The 24,493-nt window shown below is 39.7% G+C and overlaps 1 protein-coding gene across 1 annotated transcript; it reads left to right on the forward strand.

Moving 5' to 3' along the window:
• The first annotated feature begins 268 nt into the window (after nt 1–268).
• On the forward strand, nt 269–24,493 carry LOC143733041 (cytosolic sulfotransferase 3-like). The gene is made up of 8 exons (XM_077224592.1): nt 269–497; nt 5,457–5,595; nt 8,452–8,580; nt 19,519–19,619; nt 21,395–21,521; nt 23,236–23,333; nt 23,409–23,583; nt 23,664–24,493. Exons 1-8 carry the CDS (start codon nt 474–476, stop codon nt 23,774–23,776), a joined length of 906 nt encoding a protein of 301 aa, XP_077080707.1. The 5' UTR covers nt 269–473; the 3' UTR covers nt 23,777–24,493.

Genomic DNA, 24,493 nt, shown 5'->3' on the forward strand with positions numbered 1-24,493 from the left:
ATCACCAACAAAACAATAAAAAAAGATTTGATTGAGAGAGAGAGAGAGAGAGAGAGAGAGAGAGAGAGAGAGAGAGAGAGATAGAGACACACACATCTGTCATTATGATTGTGGAAAAGTTGATTGATTGTGGACTTTCTGAACTTGCAAAACCTGTTGTTTTATTTTGAGTGAAAAGTGCAGAGAGAGAGAGAGAGAGAGAGAGAGAGAGAGAGAGAGAGAGAGAGAGAGAGAGAGAGAGAGAGAGAGAGAGAGAGAGAGAGAGAGAGAACTTGAACGTGAGGGAGGGAGGGAGGGAGGACAAGATAAGCTGTGATTTGTACATATAAGCATTGCAAAACTGACAGCACAGAATGTAGTTTAACACACAAGAGCTTCAATAAACATTTGAGGAGAGCAAAAGAGAAGAACAACAGAAAAAGGGAAAATAAAAGACTGAGAAAACGGTTATAAAGGAACATCTTTTCACCACAATGGAAATCCATGAATCATCCTCAGTGAGTAAATAAATATGTTAAGTATGTTGTAGAAAACCATGTTGAAGAAAACCTTTGGGGGTGAAAAAATTGGGAATGGGAATTAGCAAGGTATAAATGAAAAAACAACTGCAATGTTATTGTAACCTGTATGTTCTATTTTAGTTTTGGTTTCACTCTGTTCCTGCTTTCCCGAGGTCCTAGTTTCCCTGTTTGTTAATTGGTTTCCACAGTCCCTAATTTTCACACTGTTCTGTTTCTATTTGATTATATTCTCTGTGTATTTAAACCCTGAGTTCTGTCTGTTTAATTTTCCGTATCCTCAATGTTTTATTGTTTGTGTTCTTCTGAGTATTCTCAGTGATTATATTATTAAATTCAGTTTATTTCGACAAATCTCCTGTGTTGATCGCCTCCTTGTAGCAACCCGTGACAAAATACGGAACCTAGAATAGATTATTTTGCTGCAGTTTTTCCTTATTTTTTTCTTTTTCCCCTTTCACTATGGACTTACCAGCTGTCAAGGCAGAAAGAAAGTTCAAATACAACTTCTGCGGTCGTGTCGAGGTAGACAGGAAGTTCAGGTATGACCTCTGCGGCCGTGTTGGGGTTAACAGGAAGTTCATTGTTCATGAGGCTGGGCTCTGGGACAGGATCGAACTCTGGAGCGGATTCATGGGCTGGAGTAGGCTTTGGAGTGGGCTCTTGAACTGAAGTGCAGTGGATGGCCCGAACACACAACATGGCCATCGGTGTAACGGGGAGTGCAACTGTCAATGGGACCACTTCTGAGACACCCAGACTTGATGCCACTGTAGAAATAGCAGCTGCTCGCACCAACATCAGAGGTGTGTCTTGTAGACTTGAAGTCAGTCTCAAATGCCTAGGGGTTGCCTTAAAGGTGCCTTGTGTAATATCCGCAAAAAAAAAAATCAATTCTTACTCCACATTCCATACCAGATGGGGGCAGTCTACCTCCAGAAAGTGAATTGATCTACTCTAGAGTAACAAACGAGATACGGCATAGTCTCTATGCTCCGCCCCTACCTTCACAACGACCCTAGAGCCATAGCCGAAGCCGAGCCAACTCCTAATAGAGGACGTTTTGAGTCCAGAGGAACGTTGGTTGATGTCAAGTGATTTTTAAATGACATCTTCAAGCTACTCCCCTTCACCAGTGAATGTTCATATTCGTTTTGTTCACATTACATTTTTATTGTTAGTTTGAAATACATTAATTTGACAGACAGCATTCGCTGCTGTTGACCAAGCTAGCGCCATTCAGAGCTGCCAACTCTCACAAATTCACCGTCACCGATTCTGTCAATGTTATTACGCAATTCAAACAAAAAATACCGTTTTGGCGCTTGTAAATGTTAAGGTTACACGACAGATCCCTAGCGCACGTGAACCGATCATCTCTACTAGCTAATAGTAAAAACACACGAACACTGTTGAAAGATACAGTATGCTACAACTTACCAAAATGTATTCTTCATACAAAATACCGACCAATCATTTTTTAATCAGCTTGCAGAGGACAATAACATAGCTGGAGAACAAATATGTCAGATTTACCTCAGGAAAGCAATTTAGTAAACATAATATAGCTCACGTAGTTCTCATTACACCTTTCAATGTAGCCATCGCTAACTTTAGAACTTATATCGAACAGCCTTCGATACATTTCTATGTTATAACTTCCCGAAAAAACTAAAACATATAAAACAAACTTCTAGCGAAATACTAACAGCATCTTACTTACCAATCCAAAAGAAATGTTGCAAGTTCGGAGTCAAACCTCATTTCTTTCATTTCCATTAGTTGTCTTCAACGATGGAAAGCAGTGCCAATGTTAACTCTGGTTCTGCTGCTTTTTTTATCCGATTTTATTTGTGATTCCGAGTGCGTTTTTTTTCCCTGCAGCAGGTGGTTGTGGTAAGGGTCTCTCTTCCCAAGGGCTTCAGCCATTCTTCTGCTCTCTTCCCTGAACTAAACTGTAGTAGTGGGGTGTACTTTCCACACGATTGACATCAGGTTCAAATACGCCCACAAGCCATGCGACTTATTCGTGTATTACAGTTTGGCTGGTGTTGCCCGCATACCGCCTCCTATGGCCGAAACTGGTATTATGACATCTGTCGGGCCAGGGCTAGTAATTTAGCATGCTAATTCAGGTTGATATCTCTGCAACACTATAACTTTTCATTTTTTTAATGACATCATCGCCCTTATTTCTTCTCATTCTTTTGATCCGTGTAACTCATTTTTTGTATATTTTTAACTCAATTCTGACATATGGCACCTTTAACATGCTTCATGTTGACCGGTAACACTGTCCATGACAGCTGAAGGCTCTGGCTAAACAACCATGACAGCTGGAGGCTCTGGTGTGGTGGCCATCTTGAGAAGAGGCTCTGGCCATCTTGTGAAGAGGCTCTGGTCTTGGGAACCCAGGACTGGAAAGAGTTGAGAGCACTGGACTTGCCATCATCAAAGCTAGAAGTGCTGGGGACAGTGATGGGCCAAGCTCCGTGGCCACCGGAGCTTGATGCATACTGTCCTCCCCTAAAGAAATGTTTAGGGGAAGCATCCTCTTCTACTTCCCCAACAGTCAAGTCAAGTCACATTTATTTATATAGCGTTTTTTACAATACAGATTGTTTCAAAGCAGCTTTACAGAGATAACAGGAAAGTAATCCAAAAAAGTTTGTTTTCAGAAGAAAATAGCGTCACAGTCCAGCTTAAGTAAGTTCAGTGATGTTTCATTTTTGTTTTAAAAAAGTTATTAATTTAGTTAGTTTATATATATATATATATATATATATATATATATATAGCCGCTCTGGAGTAAACCGTGATGCCATCGTGCAGCTCAGTTCAGTTCTTGTATAATAGTTTCAATTCAGGCAGATCACATTTACATTTACATTTACATTTATTCATTTAGCTGACGCTTTTATCCAAAGCGACTTACAATTGCTATGTATGTCAGAGGTCGCACGCCTCTGGAGCGATTAGGGGTTAAGTGTCTTGCTCAGGGACACATTGGTGTCTCACAGTGGATTCGAACCCGGGTCTCTCAAACCAAAGGCATGTGTCTTATCCACTGCGCCATCACCACCCCTCATTATTGATATAGATCAATATTATTGTTGAATATTAAATTAAATATTAAATTTAATGACCCCTACTAAGCAAGCCAAAGGCAACAGTGGAAAGGAACCAAAACTCCGTCAGGGAGCAGAATGGAGAAAAAAAGCTTTGGGAGAACCCAGGCTCATTCGGCGGGCCAGTTCTCCTCTGGCCAATGAACGAACAATGTATGATTACGATTCAGGCAGTATTATAGGTAAGAAGTCATATTGGTTTGGAACAATCAGAATATTATCCGGTTCCAACCTGTTGACGATCGGAGTCATAGGTTATAGTCTGTAATCATATCATTAGCATTAAGTGCTTTTGAAGTAAGGGATTGAATATTCAGCAACCCGAGCTTTATCATTTGTTCATTTGTATAATATCTGTTTTTTATTTTTTGAACATCAATTACATTTTTACACTTAGATGGGTTTGGAAGTTTTTTGTATTTCCTAATTCGGGGAACAGAACTATTTGATGATATCTAGGTGAAAGACTCTCTATGTGATGGGATTTATCTGACCTCATTGCCATGCTAGCAGATGGTCGGTTTAGCCAGTTAGTCTGCTTCCTCACCTGAGCCCCAGATTGTCATGTTTGAGCTCTTAGACTATGTGCCATATTACTAAAGAGAAGAGCAGCACCATCCCAGGAGGGATGAATACAATCTCTTTTCAACAGGTCAGGTGTGGCCCAAAAACTTTTACAATTGTCTATGAATTCTATATCATTTTGCGGACACCACTTAGACAGCCAGCCATTGAGAGAGGAAAGTCTACTAACTATCTCATAAATCCTTCGAACAGGAAGGGGGCCAGAGCAAATTACAGTGCCTGGCATCGTACTTGCGAGTTCACACACCTCTTTAACATTAATTTTAGTGATCTCCGAATGGCGAATTCGAATATCATTTGTGCCGACGTGAATAATAATCTTAGATAATTTACGATTAGCATTAGCCAGCATTGTGGCGAGCAGGACGATGCCGAGGGACGTGACAGAATGGTGCGAGGCCGGTGGTGTGAGTGATAATGAATGTCACCTGTGAGACGCACCGGTCTCGCATCTCTCACAGAGGAGCAGAAGCATAAAAGGAGGAGCGACGACACTGAAGATCAAGACCGGTGCGTCTCACATGTGATGTTCATTATCACTCGCGCCGTTCTCACGTCCCTCCGCCTCGCTCGCTCACCACAAGCACTTTTAAATTTGCTTTGATGTCAGGCACTCTGGCTCCCGGCAAACATGTGACTATGGTAGCTGTAGTCTCTATTTTCACATTCCGTGTAATATGAAATTCCGTTTCACATTCGCCAGTAACTAGGGCACATTCAACAGGATTCTCAGTGGGTGTTTCACTGAGTGGAGAGAAACCTGACACATACATAATCAATGCATTAATTGCAGTATATTAAAACATATAAGCACTAATTTCCCATATATGGAAATGTATTATGTAATATATCACATTATATTTTGCAGTATATTCCCATATATTTTTGTTAATATTTTTGTTAATTTGCAAAGCCCTATACTTTTAATAGATGGACAAAAAAATTGATAATATTAAAAATAAATGACAGTATATATTGGTTATAAATGGTATTGAATATTGATACTTTTCAAGGTATCTTATCGAAGTTAAGTCTCTTATCCTCAGAGCTCATAAAAGGGTCTGTCTTAAAAGGTTTGTAAATGCTGTATTTCAAAATCTATTTGTTTGTGTATGTTTTGCAGTTTTTTTCTTCTTCTGAAGCCTGAAAAACCTGATTATTCCTACTCAGGGATGATTAATGGAGTGAAACCACAGCAATAACCTGAGGCTTTTTAATACTTTAGATGAAACTACCTGGTCGGCCTGAACTGTTTGATTTTGAGGGTATTTCTATGATCCACTACTTCACTGACAACTGGGAAAAGGTGAAAAACTTTCAAGCAAGACCTGATGACGTTCTGATCGCCACTTACCCCAAAGCAGGTGAGGGTACTGCATGATTAATAATTAATAAATTAATTTAGCCAGCATGTGATGTGACCATGGATCCATATACAGTATACATACACGCTATACATTTAAAAGGTTTGGGTCAGTAATTATGTCCCGAGCACCAATGGTGAGAGGACCCTATTGGAATTGCTCCATTTATTATTGTTATTATTATTATTACTATTCAAAGTGAATCGCTTTTTTGAGAAGCTAAACATGCTTGAAAACTCAAGAAACTTTGCAAACGTGTCAGGAGTGGTGAAAATTTACGTGTGATATGGGTTTTAGAAGTAATGTTAACTCAGAATTAACATTACTTTTATTCATATCTTTCACATCTACTGCAGTCAGATTCACCGTGTTCACTCTGAATAAAATCACTCACATGGCTGTGCACTTGTAATGACACATCAAGGATGTTAAGAGGCTAAAAGCAGGTTTAAAATTTGCCCAAGTTAAGTCAACAGGGTGCAAATTTTAAAAAGAGGATAACACGATGTAGGCAACACCGATTTTTGTCGTTGTTCTCTGTACTGACAGCACTCCAAATTTACAAAAAAAAATGAGCTCAATGTTAAAATTGACCGGAGTTCTCTTTTCAATGAACCGCGGCAATGTTTCAAATGAGCGTCTAACGCTAGACCAACGCCTTTATTTTCAACCTGATCACCTTGTACCCAAACCATTTCGAAACTAAGGAGCCATTTGTCCTCCGATAACATACAAGCTCCTCGGCGCCGCGTTTGCGGGACTCATGTTTCTTCTTCTTCTTCTTTGTTTTTAACAGCGGTTGGCAACCAGCTTTTGGTGCATTACAACTACCTTCCGCTCCGGAGTGTGAATCAGACATTAGGCTTACAATCTAGTTTCCACATAAAAAAAAAACAATAAAAAAAACATCTTATAATTATATGCTCCACTGACTCCTCTTCCTGACACCATTCACACAAGCCTGTCTCGTGTTTTCCTATCATTTTCAGTGATTTATTTAAAGCACAGTGCCCCAGCCTTAACCTTGTCATTACAGTTTCCTCTCTCCTGTGCCCACCACCTAACCTAGTTATTTTTACACTCTTTTGAATTTGATATACATGCCTTCCTTTCTCCTCTCTGTCCCACCTTTCTTGACACATTTGGTTAGTTTTTTCCCAGATAATACTTTTGACCTCTGCTTTACTTATTTTAATTAGCATTTCTATATTTTCCTTCTTTAAAGCCCTCTTTGCCAATTCATCCACCTGCTCATTCCCTTTCACCCCTACATGTGCTGGAACCCACATAAATTGTACCTGTCCTCCTTGATTTGTTATCCTTGTAACTGACTGAAGGACTTCATACAATACATCCTGATGGCTCTTAGAATGAAAAGACCTTAAACTCACAAGGACTGAGGATGAATCGGAGCATATCAGCACCTTTTCTTGCCTTGTTTTTTCCACCCACCTTTACACAACTAACACTGCCACCATTTCCACTGTGTATACTCCTAAAAAAATCTAATGTTCTTCTATTTATTCCTATTCCTTTTGCAGGTATTGCCACCCCATATCCTGTCACTCCTGTCTCAGGTTTCTTAGAACCATCTGTATATATATTTATGAATTCTTTATAATCTTTATTTATATGGTGTATGCATGCTCTAACCAAATCTATTTGATCTTTTTCTTTCCTTTTTACCTCTAACAAATACCAGTCAATGGGACTCATGTTTCGCGCTGTAGGGGATTTAAAAAAAGTGACGTGAGTGGAAGGGCGGCGCCGATGCAGTGTGTGTGCGAGCGGGAGGCAGAGCGGCAGAGAGATATCATTGAATTTCATCCCTTTCACCCCGGCTTCATTTATTGAATCAAAAATAAAGTAAAAACTGTAATACTGTGAAATATCATAATATTTTATATAATAATAATAGTATCATAATAGTATCATTTAAAAAAGCTGTTTTCTATTTGGATAAGAAATCCTTGAGCAGCAAATTAGCATTTTTAATGTTTTGAAATAATAGTATTTATACTGCTCTCTTCACTGTAATGCCGGGGACACACTTAACGACTAGCTGAAACATTCTAAGACCTGAACTGAACTCACTTACACACTTTCCAATGACTGGAGCAGATTTTAAACACTGACTGAACACAACTGTCAGTTGATCAGTTGTATGAAATTACATTCATAATCAGCCTTACAGTCGTTGGACTGAGGGAGGGAGGGAGAGAAGGAGGGTTGATTTAGTAAAATCACTCATCAGGAGGGGGGCAGGAGAGTGTGTAGTTGTTGGTTTAGTGCAGTGCTTGTAAAACCAGTCCCGGGGACCACATTTCGGATGTCTTCCCCCTTTTAACACACCTGATTCAACTCATTAGTAGAAATTGCAAGTATGAAGGGAGACATACAAAATATGTAGTGGTGGGGGGTCCCCAGGACTGGTTTGAGAAGCACTAGTTTAGGTCACTCATTCTGAGTCATCATTATGCAAGAATGAAAGAATAACCTTTGAAAACATTTATATGATTCTCCCTAGATGTAGTGCCCCAGGAATGTGCCTCAATGCTCATAGTTAATCTGTCCCTGATGATTTTCAATAAATGCTCTTTTAGGACTTCTCTTTGGTCTTGTTTGCGTTCTCAAAGTGTTTAGGCCTATATTACATTGTAGCAGTATAAACTACCATTTAAAACATTTCTTATAATTCAAATTCAAAGTTTGATTCCAAACCCGCAATTGTTCTAAATGTTACCTTAGATGTAGTACACATTACCGATTTCAGACACATAAAGTGATTTAAAAATAATAACCCCTCTAATAGAGGGTTTTAATCATGCAGAATTCTACTCTCCATTCTTCTTCTAGGTACCACATGGGTTTCATATATTCTAGACCTTCTGTATTTTGAAAAGGAAGATCCAGAGCGCCAGACTTCCCATCCTATCTATATGAGAGTGCCATTCCTGGAGTCAAGTTTTCAAATTATGCCATCAGGTCAGAGATCACAGTATAGTGGATGTTCACTGAATTTGTTTGTGTTTCATGTTCACTATTAAACGTTGTCTAAAATTTCACTGTAAAAAATATTACAATGCCTTACAAGTCCATTACTGAACCAAGATCACAAGTTATTAACAGATTTAGTGTTACTATTCCACAATATTTTAAAGTCCTGCATGTATTGTTTTCTACTTACATGTACTGTATTTTTTTTATTATATTTTCTTTAAGTCTAATTTTTATACTATGATTATATATTTTTTTAAACATTTGGGGCTTGTTTCACAGACAGGACTTAGATTAAGCCAGGATTAGGCCTTAGGGCATTGAAGTAGCTTTTATAAACATGCCTTAAAGTGTCAGTGAAAGTTACTTTCAGTTAAAACAGCTCAAAGCTGCATTTTAGTCTGGGACTAGGTTGAAGCCTTCTCTGTGAAACCAGGGGTTGAAAAGCCATGGAAAGACTGATTACAGACTAGGATATTATTACTACCTCCAACCAGGAGAGGTCGCTAGTTTCCAGTCATCGCCTAATTAAAGCTTAGTATGATGTGCAAGCTCAAAGCCAAAAAGAAACAAAAAAATGACATTTTCCAGGCAAGGTGGGAACAGTGGTGGTAAGTAACGAAGTAGAAATACTTCGTTACTTTACTTAAGCATTTTTTTCGGGGATCTGTACTTTACTTGAGCATGTTTTATTTGCATCTACTTTTACTCTTACTCCACTACAATATTGAAGACAAAGTTTACTTTTTACTCAGTTACATTTCCCCATGCCTGCTCCAAGTATTTATTACACTTGCTTTCCAAACCAATGAAAAACTTGGTTTTATTTTGAAAAAAAGAACGCACAAGCTCTTTGCCAGCATACGCTCACATAGCAGTCAGTTCGCCATTGTGGAAGATGACCGCAGAAACAGGTGAAGGTGCAGCTCTGCCCTGCAATGATCCCGAGATTCCCGCTTACCTTGTATCTTGCACATCTTCTTTTTGATGCAGCTAATGTTATGGAACATGTCTATTGCAGAGCTGCCAACTCTCACTCTTTCGGTGTGAGACTCACGCAATTGACACTTTCCACACGCTCTCACGACACACATCCATTTTCTCACGCACAGAAAAATCGCGAAGCAAAGAGGACACTGACACCGACAGACAAGACAGAGTAGGTTTATTTTGATATGGAACAAATTCTCAGCTCTCAGATTCTGTCAATTTTATTATGAAATTCAGACAATAAATACTGTTTTGGAGCTTTTAAATGTGATGTGACAGATAGCTAGCGCCTGCTATGGGGTGCCGTTAATCTCTTTACTCCTAGTTAATTGTAAATAAACACACATATGAACAATAATAGGTAGCCTATGTTGAAATATAGAGTACAACTTAGCGAAATGTATATACCTTATACATAATATCAATAAATCAGTGTTTTTCAACTGAGAATAGAGGTCAATAAAACAGCTGGAGAACAATGTCACATAACGTTAAGTTACATTTACCTCAGGAAAAAAAAAACATTTAATGACCATAGTATGTTAGTTGGCTAGAAAAGTTAGTTTTTTATAATATATGTAATATTAGTATAAATTAGTATTTTTTTAAATGTGCACTATATATTTATTATATTTTTACTTATATCATTAAAATATTATAAAGTTGTTATTATAATAAAAATCTAATGTGTTTTTAACATGTAATAATACCAGCTGACAGGGCTCTCTGTAGCCTATGTTTACAGAATTAGGTGAGATTTTCTTAATTTAAAAATTAACATGTATCTACTGTACCAAATATTTATCAAAATGAATCTATTGAATCAAGATCGGAATCAAACCACAATAATTGAATTGAAATTGTAAAATTTGTATCAAAGAATGGCCTACCAGTCATTGCACCATAATATGCTGTCACTAAACTTAATGAAATTGTTTAGAATTGATGCAAGGTGCTTCATTGTCTCTTATGATTGCAAATCTAACAAATTCTTAATTGCAGTATCTAATAAGTTGTTCAATTAAAACAGATAAATTGTTTTGGGAGTGATATGCAATGTTTAATTATTGATATTTACAGTTTGAATATTTACTTTTTACTTTCGGTACTTAAGTACGTTTTAAATCGGATACTTTTGTACTTTTACTCAAGTGATGTTTGAATGGAGGACTTTCTACTTTTACTGGAGTCATTTTTTATTTAGGTATATATACTTTTACTCGAGTATAATTTTTGAGTACTTTTACCCCCCCCTGATTATTGTAATGCTCTACTCAAAGACCATTGGCAACCGCAATGCGTGCTCCACAGATGAGGCATACAGCTTTATCTTTAATATTAGTGAAGAGGAATTCTGTCTCCCACTCCTCGTTAAAACAATAAGTCTTCTTTTTTGCATGACCTGCATCGTCAGCCATAATTAATTTATTTTTTATTTTTTATAGTTCAATTTATCTTATGTATAAATGTATCGGTCTGCCCGCGACCGCCTCAACTCACTGAAGTTACGTTACGTTTTTTTTTTAAACGTGCTCGACGTGCAGATTCTAAATATTTTTAATTATTTTATTATGTTTTAATGGTATATGAAATGTTAACATTAGTTATTTTCTCATTTTATGCCATCATCATAAATAATAATTTAAAAAAACTAAATGAAAGACAATTCAGGCTATTTTTAGAACGTGCACGGCGGGCGACTCAGAGACTCCATGCAGGCTACCAGGTGCCCGCGGGCACCATGTTGGAGACCACTGCTCTACTGGGTGGTTAACCTGCACGTTTAATACATAAACTATAGCTGGTCCAAAATGCAGCCGATAGAGTTCTTACCAGAACCAGGAAGTATGACCATATTAGCCCGGTTCTGTCATGTGGTTGAAGGAGAGAACCCAAACGCAGACGATATGCACACACTCAAGGTTTATTACGGCACAAAACAGAAAACAAAACCCACGAGGGGGCAAAACAGGACTGGAGGAGACAAGATAAATTCTGACTTGACGATGACTAGACAGGAAACAAACAGCTACACAAACTCACAATTCTTATTAAACAGGATTCAGACGAAGTACTCACAGGACTGACACAGAGATTAACCCTCTGGGGTCTAAGGGGTTTTTGGGGTCCTTGAGGTGTTCTGACATGCTCTGACATTTGTGCTTTTTTCAGTTATTTATAAACATGTTAATGGCAAAGGTGTAAATTCACTCTATATAGCACAAACGGGGCTACCGTAATATGTGAGCAACATGTATGTACATGTTTGTATTTTTTAGAGAATAATGTTTATGCGTGGTTATTGAAAAAACTAAAACTTAAAGTGTCTGAAATAAGGCCAAAAAACACATACTAAATATGTGTCCACAAGACTTTTGACTAATGAGTGTTGTTGCCTAGAATCATCCTGCCTAATCATTTACACAAAACAATATATTGATTTAAATTTCATAAGACACCTTTTGTTTGGAAAGGCAATATGCATGAAGGCGTGTTCACACCTGAGAAGACAAAGGCCGGGTAATGTGACACATACATAATGAGCTGCATATTAATTAGCCTTTCACACAGGTGTGTCACATGATCCCAAAGAATGCAAGGACAAAATAAATTTTCTATATATATACATATTTTACGATTAGAAATTGTAACCAATTACAAATAGGTTACAATTACAACAACAATTACAATTTTAACAATATTTCAAGTGTATTTCTTTGTAAAAAGTATACATTTTATCATACGTATTAAAAAAGGTAAGGATTCATTAGTTTGAATATTGGAACAAACACTATAATAACATCTTAGTCGATATTTTCAATATACCTACTTTATTTTTGACAAAACATCATACTATAGTATATTTAACTATGAGCAGAAATTGGTGAACAAAAGCGTACCTCTTTAATGTGACAGTAGTCTTTTTTTTCCAGTCAAAACTTTATAATCTATCCAAAACTAATCACAATATCTTGTCTAAACATTCATATTTAGTTTGTAACATATTGTGTATGATATATTAGCATATACATGTGAATTTGCAGTTTGTTGCTTATACAGACATTTTATTTCAACATATTTCAGTCTATTTTTACTCATCTTAGTAGGCTATAGCAATATAGTTTTGATGTGTTCATGTAAACATAACGTTTACTAATATAGGTGCGAGAGTGAATGAACGGCACAGACAAGCGCTGTATAACTGTAGTAAACAAAGCACGTGCGCCTGTGCTGTTCATTCATCATTTAGCCTACACACAGACACTTTGAGTGAAAGCTTCTCAACCAATCAGCGGCTTCTACCCCACGTGTGACTTCGAACACTTTATTCTCTATTAGTGTACACACACCGGCGGTGCCATTAGTCGTCTGTCTGTGGCGCCCAGCTACGGCTCAGGACCTTGTTTAAAATCCTGCCACGCCACAGAGCGCCATTTGTTTTGTTTTATAATAAATTTAAATGTATGTCTCAAATCGCTGTTTATGTATATACTGACTTCACCCTGTGCTGCAATATACATTTAGTTTTATATTCATTCACAGAAATCAGCTGCTTGAAAAAAAAATTGCTGATGTTATCGGATTTTCAGCTGATATTCTCAATTCATTCAGTTAACGGACTCTGAGGTAAAGTGTTCAGACTGCAAAGTCAGCAACGATTGTATTTAATTGTACAGTAAAAATCATAACATAGTACAGACATTATCTTAATTCCATAATGTCCTTAAACATAACAGTATTGCTGGCCATAAACTGAGAAAGTGCGCGTCCAGTGTGCGATACCTCGAGTTGTCCTAGACGCGACGCGATGCGGCGCTGCGCTTCGCTTCGCTTCTTGTCCAGTGTGCGACCCCCCACTAACGTTACTGCACTGAGCTGAGGACAGCGACACAAGAGCCACACAGGTAGGCTACTGAGTCGCTGTCCTCAGTGCCGCAGAAAAGCGCTGAAACGGAGATGAAGGGGAACCCTTTTTTTTTTTTTTTTTGCTTATTTTAACTGGCCCATCCTCGAAATGAAACTACCAGCACTCCTGGTACATTTTCCAGGGTTATTAGATAGTATTATTCCTCACAGCGTATGGATATGCTGTGTACACAGCTGTAGTAAGATACTTATTAAACACGATGTGTTTTATAATCCAGCTGGTGGGCGTTGGCATGTTTGAATGGCTTGTCTTAGATCATTTGCATTTGAATACCACGCGCTCTCCGTGGGCGTGGCACATTAACGCGTAATTAGGTATAATGAGCTGGAAAGAAAAAGACTGACATCTCTCTCTTTTCATACAGATTACATAAACTGAGAATATCTGTTTTTTTATTTAAATTAATTCATTTAAAAGAGGAGAGTTCAAGCTTCATTGTGGAAAAACACTCGTGCCTGTATGACAAGTATTCGCGGAATTACAGTTCATTTTCGGACGTGTTTCAGAATGGACTTAACTGACAGAGAGAAGGCAGAATGCGCATCATGTTTGTTTTTCTTTATTTTGTGAAAAGCACAACACTTTGCTTTTATTGTGAGTATCCACAAAAAAAATAGACACTTATCAGGATCTAATGATGTACAACACTTAATATGTAAGATCAAAATCAACAGAGTATTTTGAGTTTCTTTTGCACATATAAGAAAAAAAGCGAGACTATCGCGTCGACCTCAGAGGGTTAACACGCAATGATTGACAATGTATCGACACAGGACAGAAAACATGAGGGGATTAAATAGGGAGCAAACTAATCAGGAACACAGGTGAAAGCGATGACATAATAATTACAAGATGAGATAACAAGGGGGCGGGGTGTGGTGACAGGACAACGCAAGCACACAGCCCAAACAAATGGTCACGTGCTTACACATAAAAACATGAGTCTGTCATGATCTTGCCTCAAGACAAGAGAAGATCTGGGACGCGAAGGCAGACGGGACAAGACCGACTGAGACATAGACACCAACCAACAATTCATGACAAAAACTAACAAAGGCAGACACGAATAAACTATAACAGGGTTGGGATGGAACAATAAAAACAAGAAACAAGGAAGGGGAGGAGGAGGAAACATTGAGTCCATGGGGGGAAATCCAGAGAGGATAGGTGAGATGGGGGTCTTGGGTTGACGGGACGAGGGCTTTGGACAAGGATTATGGGCAGGTTTAGATGAAGAGACACGAGGTACAGTCTTGGGGAAAACAGTCCGGGGCTGGGCAACAACAGGGGTGATAGGGTAAACACACGGCGACTTGACAGGAGTCTTGATGGGGACAACAGGAGGCGACGCATGGGAGACAAAACAGGGGATGAAGCAGGTGTTTGCGGAACAGGTTCTGGCTCGAGAGGACAGACAAACTGGACTGGTTCATCAGGGCAGATGACTTTAGAATGCGCTTGACTCAGGGCACGATTCAGAACAGGAATCGATTCACTTGAATCTTCCATACCTGATACATTATGTTCACTTGAATCATTCGGAACTGGACTCGAAGGAGGACTTGGAGCAGGACTCGATTCATTAGAATCATTCAGACTAAGCACATTTGACTCGGGAGAAGCGCTGTCTGATGTCGTGGGTTCGTGACTTAGAAGTAAATTGGGTCTGGGTGGCATTTCAAGGATCTTGGCAAGAGCGGTAAGATAGTCAGATAAGGTTCGAGCAGCTAAGATGACAGGCATCTCCTTTTGGGCAGACACTGCTTGCAGAACCTCTTTAGCGGCTAGATCGGCTGCAACTCTCTCAGCAGATCCGGGATCGGCCTCTTCTGCAGCAGATTCTGGGACGGCGCTTGCAGTAGCGGGCTCTGGGACGGCGCTTGCAGTAGCGGGCTCTGGGACGGCACTTGCAGTAGCGGGCTCTGGGACGGTGCTTGCAGTAGCGGGCTCTGGGACGGCGCTTGCAGTAGCGGGCTCTGGGACGGCGCTTGCAGTAGCGGGCTCTTGGACAGCGCTTGCAGTAGCGGGCTCTGGGACAGGCAGAGACGAAGGATGGAAGGCTCCCTTCCTCCTTCTCTTTCTCCTAGGACGCAGTGCGGACGTCATAGCTGGACTAGGAGCCGGTTGGAGAAGCTCCACTGGGACCGTAACTGGTGCTGGAAGGGCAGTCTCAGACAGCGTTGATTCCGTCGAGGATGATTCCGAAGGAGAATCCCATGAAATCCGTCTCCCTCGTTTGCCACGGAGATCAGCAGGTGTGGATGAAACCTCGGGAGAAGAAACTGAGAGACCCTGATCCCCTTGAGTGACGACAGCTAGGACTCGACCCTCCGGGAGCACTGGAAGCGGTACATTCTGTCATGTGGTTGAAGGAGAGAACCCAAACGCAGACGATATGCACACACTCAAGGTTTATTACGGCACAAAACAGAAAACAAAACCCACGAGGGGGCAAAACAGGACTGGAGGAGACAAGATAAATTCTGACGATGAATAGACAGGAAACAAACAGCTACACAAACTCACAATTCTCATTAAACAGGATTCAGACGAAGTACTCACAGGACTGTCACAGAGATTAACACGCAATGATTGACAATGTACTGACACAGGACAGAAAGAATGAGGGGATTAAATAGGGAGCAAACTAATCAGGAACACAGGTGAAAGCGATGACATAATAATTACAAGATTAACAACATGAGTCTGTCATGATCCTGCCTCAAGACAAGATCTGGGACGCGAAGGCAGAATCATGACAGGTTCTATCAACACTGCATTGGGTACCTATTAAACATCGTATACATTTTTAAATATTACTGATTACACTAAATGGTTTAGCTCCCCAGTACTTGAGCAAGCTTTTAACACATTATAGTCCTTCACGTCTATTGTGATCTCAAAATTCTGGCCAGTTGATAATACCTAGAATATCGAAATCGACTGCTGGTGGTAGATACTTCTCCTAATCAGCACCAAAACTTTGGAATAATCTTCCTAAAATTGTCCGGGAAGCAGACACAGTCTGTCAGTTCAGATGTAGACTAAAAACACATCTCTTTGGCCTAGCATATACATAACACATTATAGACTTCTATAATTCAATTTTAGGCTGCATAGTTTAGATCAGCCGCAACCGGGAACACTTCCCATAAATCCCGATATACTTGGTACATCAAATGCAGGATGCCGTCTACGCTAATATTAGTCTCTCTGTTTATCCCGAGGTTTACTGCAGTCCGTTGGATCCAGGCCAGATCTGATGAAGGACCTGCACCTGGATACAACGAGAACGCAGTCCTGAAGTGTCAACTAGTCACTCCCTTGTGAAGGCCTCCTTCCCTTTGCCTCTGTGCTGATAAAACTTTGTCGGGATAATTTCCGATTGACGTGACTATGCGGAAGCGATAAAAAATTCTCAGAGCCACCAGGCACTGGTTTATGCAAATAAACTGATCAGATTAAAATTTTTCTGTTAGAACGGTGTCGTGTTAGCGGCCCCATAGTTAATAAATAATGATCGTTGCGACGGAAGTGAATCAATCAAAACTAACTTTAGGTGGACAATAACTTTATTCTAGAGCTGCTGTAAAGCCAAAACAATCTCTGTTACTTTAATTTCCTATTATCACTGTAAAGCTGCTTTTAAACAGTCCATATTGTTAAAAGTGCTATATAAATTAAGGTGACTTGACTTGAGTTGACATGTAGCTCTGGCTCCGCTGCGACTCCAGGGCATCTGCATTTTGAATTACATAGATGACTGGCTGATCCTGGCCCAGTCTCAAGAGCTTGCTCTCCAGCATCAGGATGTTGTCCTCGCTCATCTTGTATCTCTGGGGTTAAGACTCAGCGCCAAGAAAACCGTTCTCTCGCCTGCCCAGAGGACAACGTAATTAGGGGTATGGCACTCGGTCACCATGCGGGCACAACTGTCTCCTGCACATATTGAGACCATCTTAAACACACTGAGCAATATCAGGCTAGGTCAGGAAATTACTTTTCATCACTTTCAAAGAAGTCTGGGTCTTATGGCAGCTGAGTCCACATGCCTATGGGCCTTCTGCACATGAGACCATTTCAGTTGTGTCTCAAAGCCAGAGGTTTTCATCCAAGGGCCAAACCCTAAAGGCAAATAAGGGTTACGCTCCACGGGCTTACGAGCCACAGTTCCTTACCTTGGGTCCCACGCTAGACGCATGTTGTCATCGCAAGATGCTAACAAACAGACGCTTTCAGGCTGGGGAGTGGTCTTAGATGGCCATCCAGCCCAAGGGACCTGGGGAGGTCATCATCTCCATTGGCACATCAATTATCCTGGCCCTCATCATTATCAGATTTGCCCATCTCTGCAATTGCCTACATTAATTAAGAACCAAGGGAATGTGTTTTTCTTCTTTTTTACACAAATTTCTAATCTTTCCCTGTTCAATGTATGCATTCACATACTGTATAGCTCTTATTTTGTAGTCAAGTCACATTTATTTATATAGAGCTTTTTACAATACAGATTGTTTCAAAGCAGCTTTACTGAGATAACAGGAAAATAATGCAACCAAGTTTGTTTCCAGAAGAAAATAGCGTCCCAGTCCAGCTTAAGTAAGTTCAGTGATGTTAAGCAGTGACATGAGATCATATCTTGGCTGAGTGACAATGGGACACATTAAATTTAGAACAACGTTGTCAGGGGTGGTAAAAGTACTCAAAAATTAGTATATATACCTAAATAAAAAATGACTCCAGTAAAAGTAGAAAGTCCTCCATTCAAACATCACTTGAGTAAAAGTACAAAAGTATCCGATTTAAAACATACTTAAGTCCTGAAAGTAAAAAGTAAATATTCAAACTGTAAATATCAATAATTAAACAGATCAATTGTTTTGGGAGTGATATGCAATGTTTTAATTTAACAAATTATTAGATACTGCAATTAAGAATTTGTTAGATTTGCAATCATAAGAGACAATGAAGCACCTTGCATCAATTCTAAACAATTTCATTAAGTTTAGTGACAGCATATTATTAAATATATTATAAAATACTAATTTTTCTAGCCAACTAACATGCTATGGCCATTAAATTTTGTTTTTTTTCCTGAGGTAAATGTAACGTTATGTGACATTGTTCTCCAGCTTTTTTTTTTACTCTTTCCGCGGTTGAAAAACACTGATTTATTGATATTATGTATAAGGTATATACATTTCGGTAAGTTGTACTGTATCTTTCAACATAGCCTACCTATTATTGTTCATTTGTGTTTATTTACAATTAACTAGTAGTAAAGAGATTAACGGCACCCCATAGCAGGCGCTAGCTATCTGTCACGTCACATTTAAAAGCTCTAAAACAGTATTTATTGTTTAAATTTTGTAATAAAATTGACAGAATCTGAGAGCTGAGAATTTGTTTAATATCAAAAGTAACCTAATCTGTCTTGTCTGTCGGTGTCAATGTCCTCTTTGCTTCGCGATTTTTCTCTGTGTGAGAAAATGGATGTGTGTCGTGAGAGCGTGTGGAAAGTGTCAATTGCGTGAGTCTCACACTGAATGAGTGAGAGTTGGCAGCTCTGCAATAGACATGTTCCATAACATTAGCTGCATCAAAAAGAAGATGTGCAAGATACAAGGTAAGCGGGAATCTCGGGATCATTGCTGGGCAGAGCTGCACCTTCACCTGTTTCTGCGGTCATCTTCCACAATGGCGAACTGACTGCTATGTGAGCGTATGCTGGCAAAGAGCTTGCGCATTCTTTTTTTCAAAATAAAACCAAGTTTTTCATTGGTTTGGAAAGCCAGTGTAATAAATACTTGGAGCAGGCATGGGGAAATATAACGGAGTAAAAAGTAAACTTTGTCTTTAATATTGTAGTGGAGTAAGAGTAAAAGTAGATGCAAATAAAACATACTCAAGTAAAGTACAGATCCCCGAAAAAAATACTTAAGTAAAGTAACAAAGTATTTCTACTTCGTTACTTACCACCACTGCACGTTGTTCACTAACTTTTTCAGGAACAGAACTGGCTGATAATCTGACCACGTCGCCTCGTCTCATCAAAACTCATTTACCTCTTCAGCTTGTGCCCAAGTCCTTCTGGGAGCAGAACTCAAAGGTAGTTTTTTTTTTTCACTCTATGACATGAATAACAATAATGTAATACGTATGTAATATAATAAAGATACCTGAATGTGACAACATGCCATTCATTTGCCATAATTCATGAAGATGATGATGATGTGAAACGTCTCGGTCACGTATGTAACCCTCGTTCACCTCGTAACCTACTCGTGTAGTAGGGAACAGAGATGTTCCGTCGTGACGACGAATGAGATTTCATTTAGAAAGCATATCGACTTTGAGTATTACAAAACGAGCCAATGGCAAAGAAATGCCATGGGTCTGGGGAATTTGCATGGCGCAACTCCGCCCCACCTCGTGTGTATAAAAGGAGGACGCCGGCAACGTACAGATATGTTTCTTCGCTGAGGAGCCAAGACTGAACTCTGGTGATCTCCACAGTACAGCGGACAGGAAGACGGAACGTCTCGGTTCCCTACTCAGGGAACGAGGGTTGGGAACATACGTAACCGAGACATTCCCTTTCGTTGTGACTACGAGTTCCGTCGTGACGACGAATGGGGTTCCAGTCTAATCGCGCCACCTTCACAGCTGTCTTCCAGTGCCCTGCGTAAGTCTGAGCTCCCTGTCGTAGACTGGCACAGACGAAGGACTCCTACTAAACACAGAAATATCAAGGTACACTCGGAGCATATCTCAGAGGAAATATGCAAATAATGCAAACCCAAGGGTGGACCGGGTGGGGGGTGGGGGGCTGAAAATCCGTCCTGCAGGAAGGAAAGCACGACACTGATCGGGCATTTCCTGGGGACTTCTCGGTGAGAAGAGCACCAGTTGACGAAGAGGTTCCACTTCAATGCGTAGACATGTCAGTGGACGATGCTCTAACGGAAGTGATGATAGCCACCACCGGTGGTGGTAGGGTACTCAAACCTGCCTCGTCCCATCCAGGAGTCACACGTGGAGGTTCCAAAGATCGGGACGAGGGTGCCATAGGGTGCCCCGTCCCTGAGAAAGGAGGTCCTTCCTCAGAGGAATTGGCCTGGAAGGTGCTGTCACGAGGAGAAAGTTTGGAGAACCAGGTCTGGGTGGGCCAATGAGGCGCAACCAATATGAACTGCTCCTTGTCCTCCCTAATCTTGCACAGGGTCTTGCAGACGGCTCACTTGGGGGAACGCATAATTGTGGAGGCCCCGCGGCCAGCTGTGTGCATGTGTGTCCGTGCCGAGCGTGCCCTCAGTCAGGGAGTAAAACAGGGACTGTTTTGGGAGGCAAACAGGTCTACCTGTGCGTCCCTGAACTGGTCCCAAACCAGCCGAACCGACTGGGGATGGAGTCGCCATTCTCCAGGGAGGGGCTGAAGCCGTGGGAGCTCGTAGGCTGCACAGTTCAGGGCTCCGGGAAAATAATGGCTCAAAGCGACCTCAGATGCTTCTGACTCCATAAGAGGAGGTGGCGGGCGAGTTGTGACATACGGCGGGAGCGTAGACCACCTTGACGGTAGATGTACGCTACTGACACGGTATTGTCTGAGCGGACTAGTACGTGTTGACCTTTGAGCAAAGCAAGAGACCGGTGCAGAGCAAGGCGTACTGCCAGCAACTCGAGGCAATAGAAATGCTAAGGGCGCTAGGGTCCTGTCCAGGAGCCTGCGGCAGTGTGTCCATTGGGCATGGCGCCCCAGCCCTTGGTGGAGGCATGTGTTGAGACAACATGCCCGGAAGCTCGTTCCAGGGGCACTAGCACGTAGAAAACTGATGTTCGAAAAAAAAAATGTTCCATATTATAATTTTTGTTCACTCATTCCAGATTGTGTATGTAGCTCGGAATGCAAAAGACAATGCAGTTTCATATTTTCATTTTGATCGAATGAACATGGTACAGCCTGAACCAGGAGACTGGAACACCTTCTTACAGAAATTTATGGAAGGAAAGAGTAAGGAAATACTTGTTTAAGTCTAATAGTGTATATATATATATATATATATATATATATATATATATATATATATATATATATATATATATATATATATTATCAGTGCTCGGAGTGGGGCGGTATACCGGTAGCGGTAGCAGTACCGGCACTTCTACATTTTACTCTAAGCGTACCTGCACTTTTTTCTTTTATAGCGCTACTTCTCGCATGTAGCCGGTACTCGACCACTGACAGAAAAAGCGTTAGTGTCAAGCCCATTTCACATATACTCCGTTTGCAGTGCGTATAGTTCACCCAAAAACGAAAATTCTGTCAGTATTTACTTACCCTCATGTTGTTCCAACCCTGTAAGACCTTTGTTCATCTTCGGAACACAAATTAAGATATTATTTATTAAATCTGAGAGCTGGATCACTCCTCCATAGGCTTCTAAGGGATTGACACTTGCCAGCCCCGAAAAGTTATTAAAGATATTGTTAAAATAGTCCAAGTGACTACAGTGGCTGAATCTTAAGTTTATGAAGCGACGAGAATACTTTTTGTGCGCAAAAACAAACAAAAATAACGACTTTATTTCAATTATTAATTTCCTTCTCTGTGGGCCTCTATTCAGTTAACGTAGTGTGATAGCGTAGTGCTACGTCACACGTAGGTTCACTATTGGCTGACACTGGTCATGTGTGTGATGTGTGTGATGCGTGTGACGTTTAACACAGAAGCACTGCGCTATATCACTAGTGAACTGACTCGAGGCCCACAGAGAAGGAAATGAAAAGTTGAAACAAAGTCGTTATTTTTGTTTTTGTCATTTGATAAACTTAAGATTGAGCCACTGTAGTCACTTGGACTATCTTAACGATATCTTTAATAACTTTTCGGGGCTGGCAAGTTTCAATCCCTTAGAAGCCTATGGAGGAGTGACCCAGCTCTCAGATTTAATCAAAAATATCTTAATTCATGTTCCGAAGATGAACGAAGGTTTTACGGGGTTGGAACAACATGAGGGTGAGTAAATACTGACAGAATTTTCATTGTTGGGTGAACTATCCCTTTAACAGGTTACAGCTTTCACACTGCACGTGGATACGCTCCGGCAATGCGCTCCCGGTGCAGTGTGTAGGCTATAAAGCAGTGCAGAGATCGTTTTTTGCTGCGCTGCACGCGCTGAATTAAAGTTACAGCGCATGGTTCGTGGTCAAAATTAACACAGATTGACATGAAAATATAATAATCTTACCATAAATGCATTTAATTAAATAAAATGTAGTAATCTTACCATAAATGTATTTTTGGACTTGCAGACTTGGAGGAGTTCCGTTTTCACACGTACAAACACACACACACGCACGCACGCACGCACGCACACACGCACACACACACACACACACGACTTGTTTAAATACATTTATGTTGTTAATAAATAACAATAAATTGTTGTTGTACCAGCAATATTTCCAAGTTTTGTTTTTCACAGTAGAAATCTCAAATGTCATGATATGCCAATGCAAGAGAGTACCAGAACCCCCCCCCCACTTCAAGCGCTGTATATTATGTCTCATTTTTTTATTATAATCTTTTGTCAGTTACGATTTGAAACTTTTTAAAGAACCATTTTAATTTCTGGGAAAAATAAATAAATAAAACAAACTACAAAAACATTAAGAAACGTGTCACTGGGAAACATGATTTAACATCAGACATTTTCTCCTAGATGTGTTTGGTCCTTGGTACGACCATGTCAGTGGATGGTGGGAGAAAAAACAGACTTATTCTAACCTACTATACTTGTTCTATGAGGATTTGGTTGAAGTAAGTTATTTTTTATCAAGCGTAAAATCAGTATGTTAAATGTGTCTAAGGTGTATATTTTTCTGTCTTTTTCAGGACACAGGACGTGAGGTGGAACGTTTGTGTTCCTTCTTGGGTTTGTCCACTTCAGTAGAAGAGAGAGAGAACATAACAAAGGGGGTTCAATTTGATACCATGAAACAGAACAAGATGACCAACTATTCCACAGTCCCAGTCATGGACTTCAAGATCTCACCCTTCATGCGGAAAGGTTGATAAACTACTAAATCATCTAATTTAGTCCCTCTGAATTCCATACTTTAACTTGCTTTAATCTTTTCTTTCCAAAAGGCAAAATTGGAGACTGGAAAAATCACTTCACTGTGGCACAAAATGAACAGTTTGATGAAGTCTACAAACAGAAGATGAAGAATACCACTGTCAAGTTCCGCACTGAGATTTAACTTTATCAGGGGCCAGTAGCATAAACTTTACCAATATGTTAAGACAGTGTCTTAAAATCTAATCAAGGGACATTCAGTCTTACTTTTCAGTATCAAATTAGGCCAATCTATGTTTTTATGTAACTGATTTAAAAAAAAAATAGTTATGAACAGTTTTCCCTTTCGCGGCACAGGATCGCTGACGGCCCCAGATTATTGTTGTTGAACATTCATTACTCGTTAAAACGTCACACTCTTACTTGATCTGGAACAATTGGGCATCATTAGGAGGTGTTGAAGCATTTGTTTTTTGAATCCAAAATTATCCAAAGTTTCTTGAAGGAATTTGCAGAATTTATCTTTAATTTAGTAAAAATTAAATACTATTTTACTTTAAAGGATATTATTGTGTATTATGAAAACAATGTTAACAAAGGTCTTGAATACACTGTTAATTTATTTATACTATTGGGAAAATGTTATATCCATAAGCAAAAATATTTAAATTAATCCCCAATATTTAAGATGTTTAAATTAGAATTTGATTGCTTCATATCTTCTCTGAAATTGTTAAAAAACAAAAAGTCATTAACATGTGTAAAATATTTTGATATCATTTTTCGTTCCCCTGCTACCAATTAATGTTTCTACTTGTTTTGTCTTATTGTATGCTATGTTGGATACTTGTTCTATCTGCAATAATAAATAAATAAATAAAACTGGGCATCATTAGAAAGA

This window comes from Siphateles boraxobius, unplaced genomic scaffold, assembly GCF_051911475.1.
Source record: "Siphateles boraxobius isolate OS27281-9 unplaced genomic scaffold, OSU_SipBor_1 9, whole genome shotgun sequence".
Lineage (NCBI taxonomy): Eukaryota > Metazoa > Chordata > Actinopteri > Cypriniformes > Leuciscidae > Siphateles > Siphateles boraxobius.

Coding starts and splice junctions, on each gene's coding strand:
- LOC143733041 (XM_077224592.1), top strand. CDS start 474: ATGGAAATCCATGAATCATCCTCA. Junction 5,596..8,451: donor CGCCACTTACCCCAAAGCAG/GTGAGGGTACTG, acceptor TTCTTCTTCTAG/GTACCACATGGGTTTCATAT. Junction 23,584..23,663: donor CTCACCCTTCATGCGGAAAG/GTTGATAAACTA, acceptor TCTTTCCAAAAG/GCAAAATTGGAGACTGGAAA.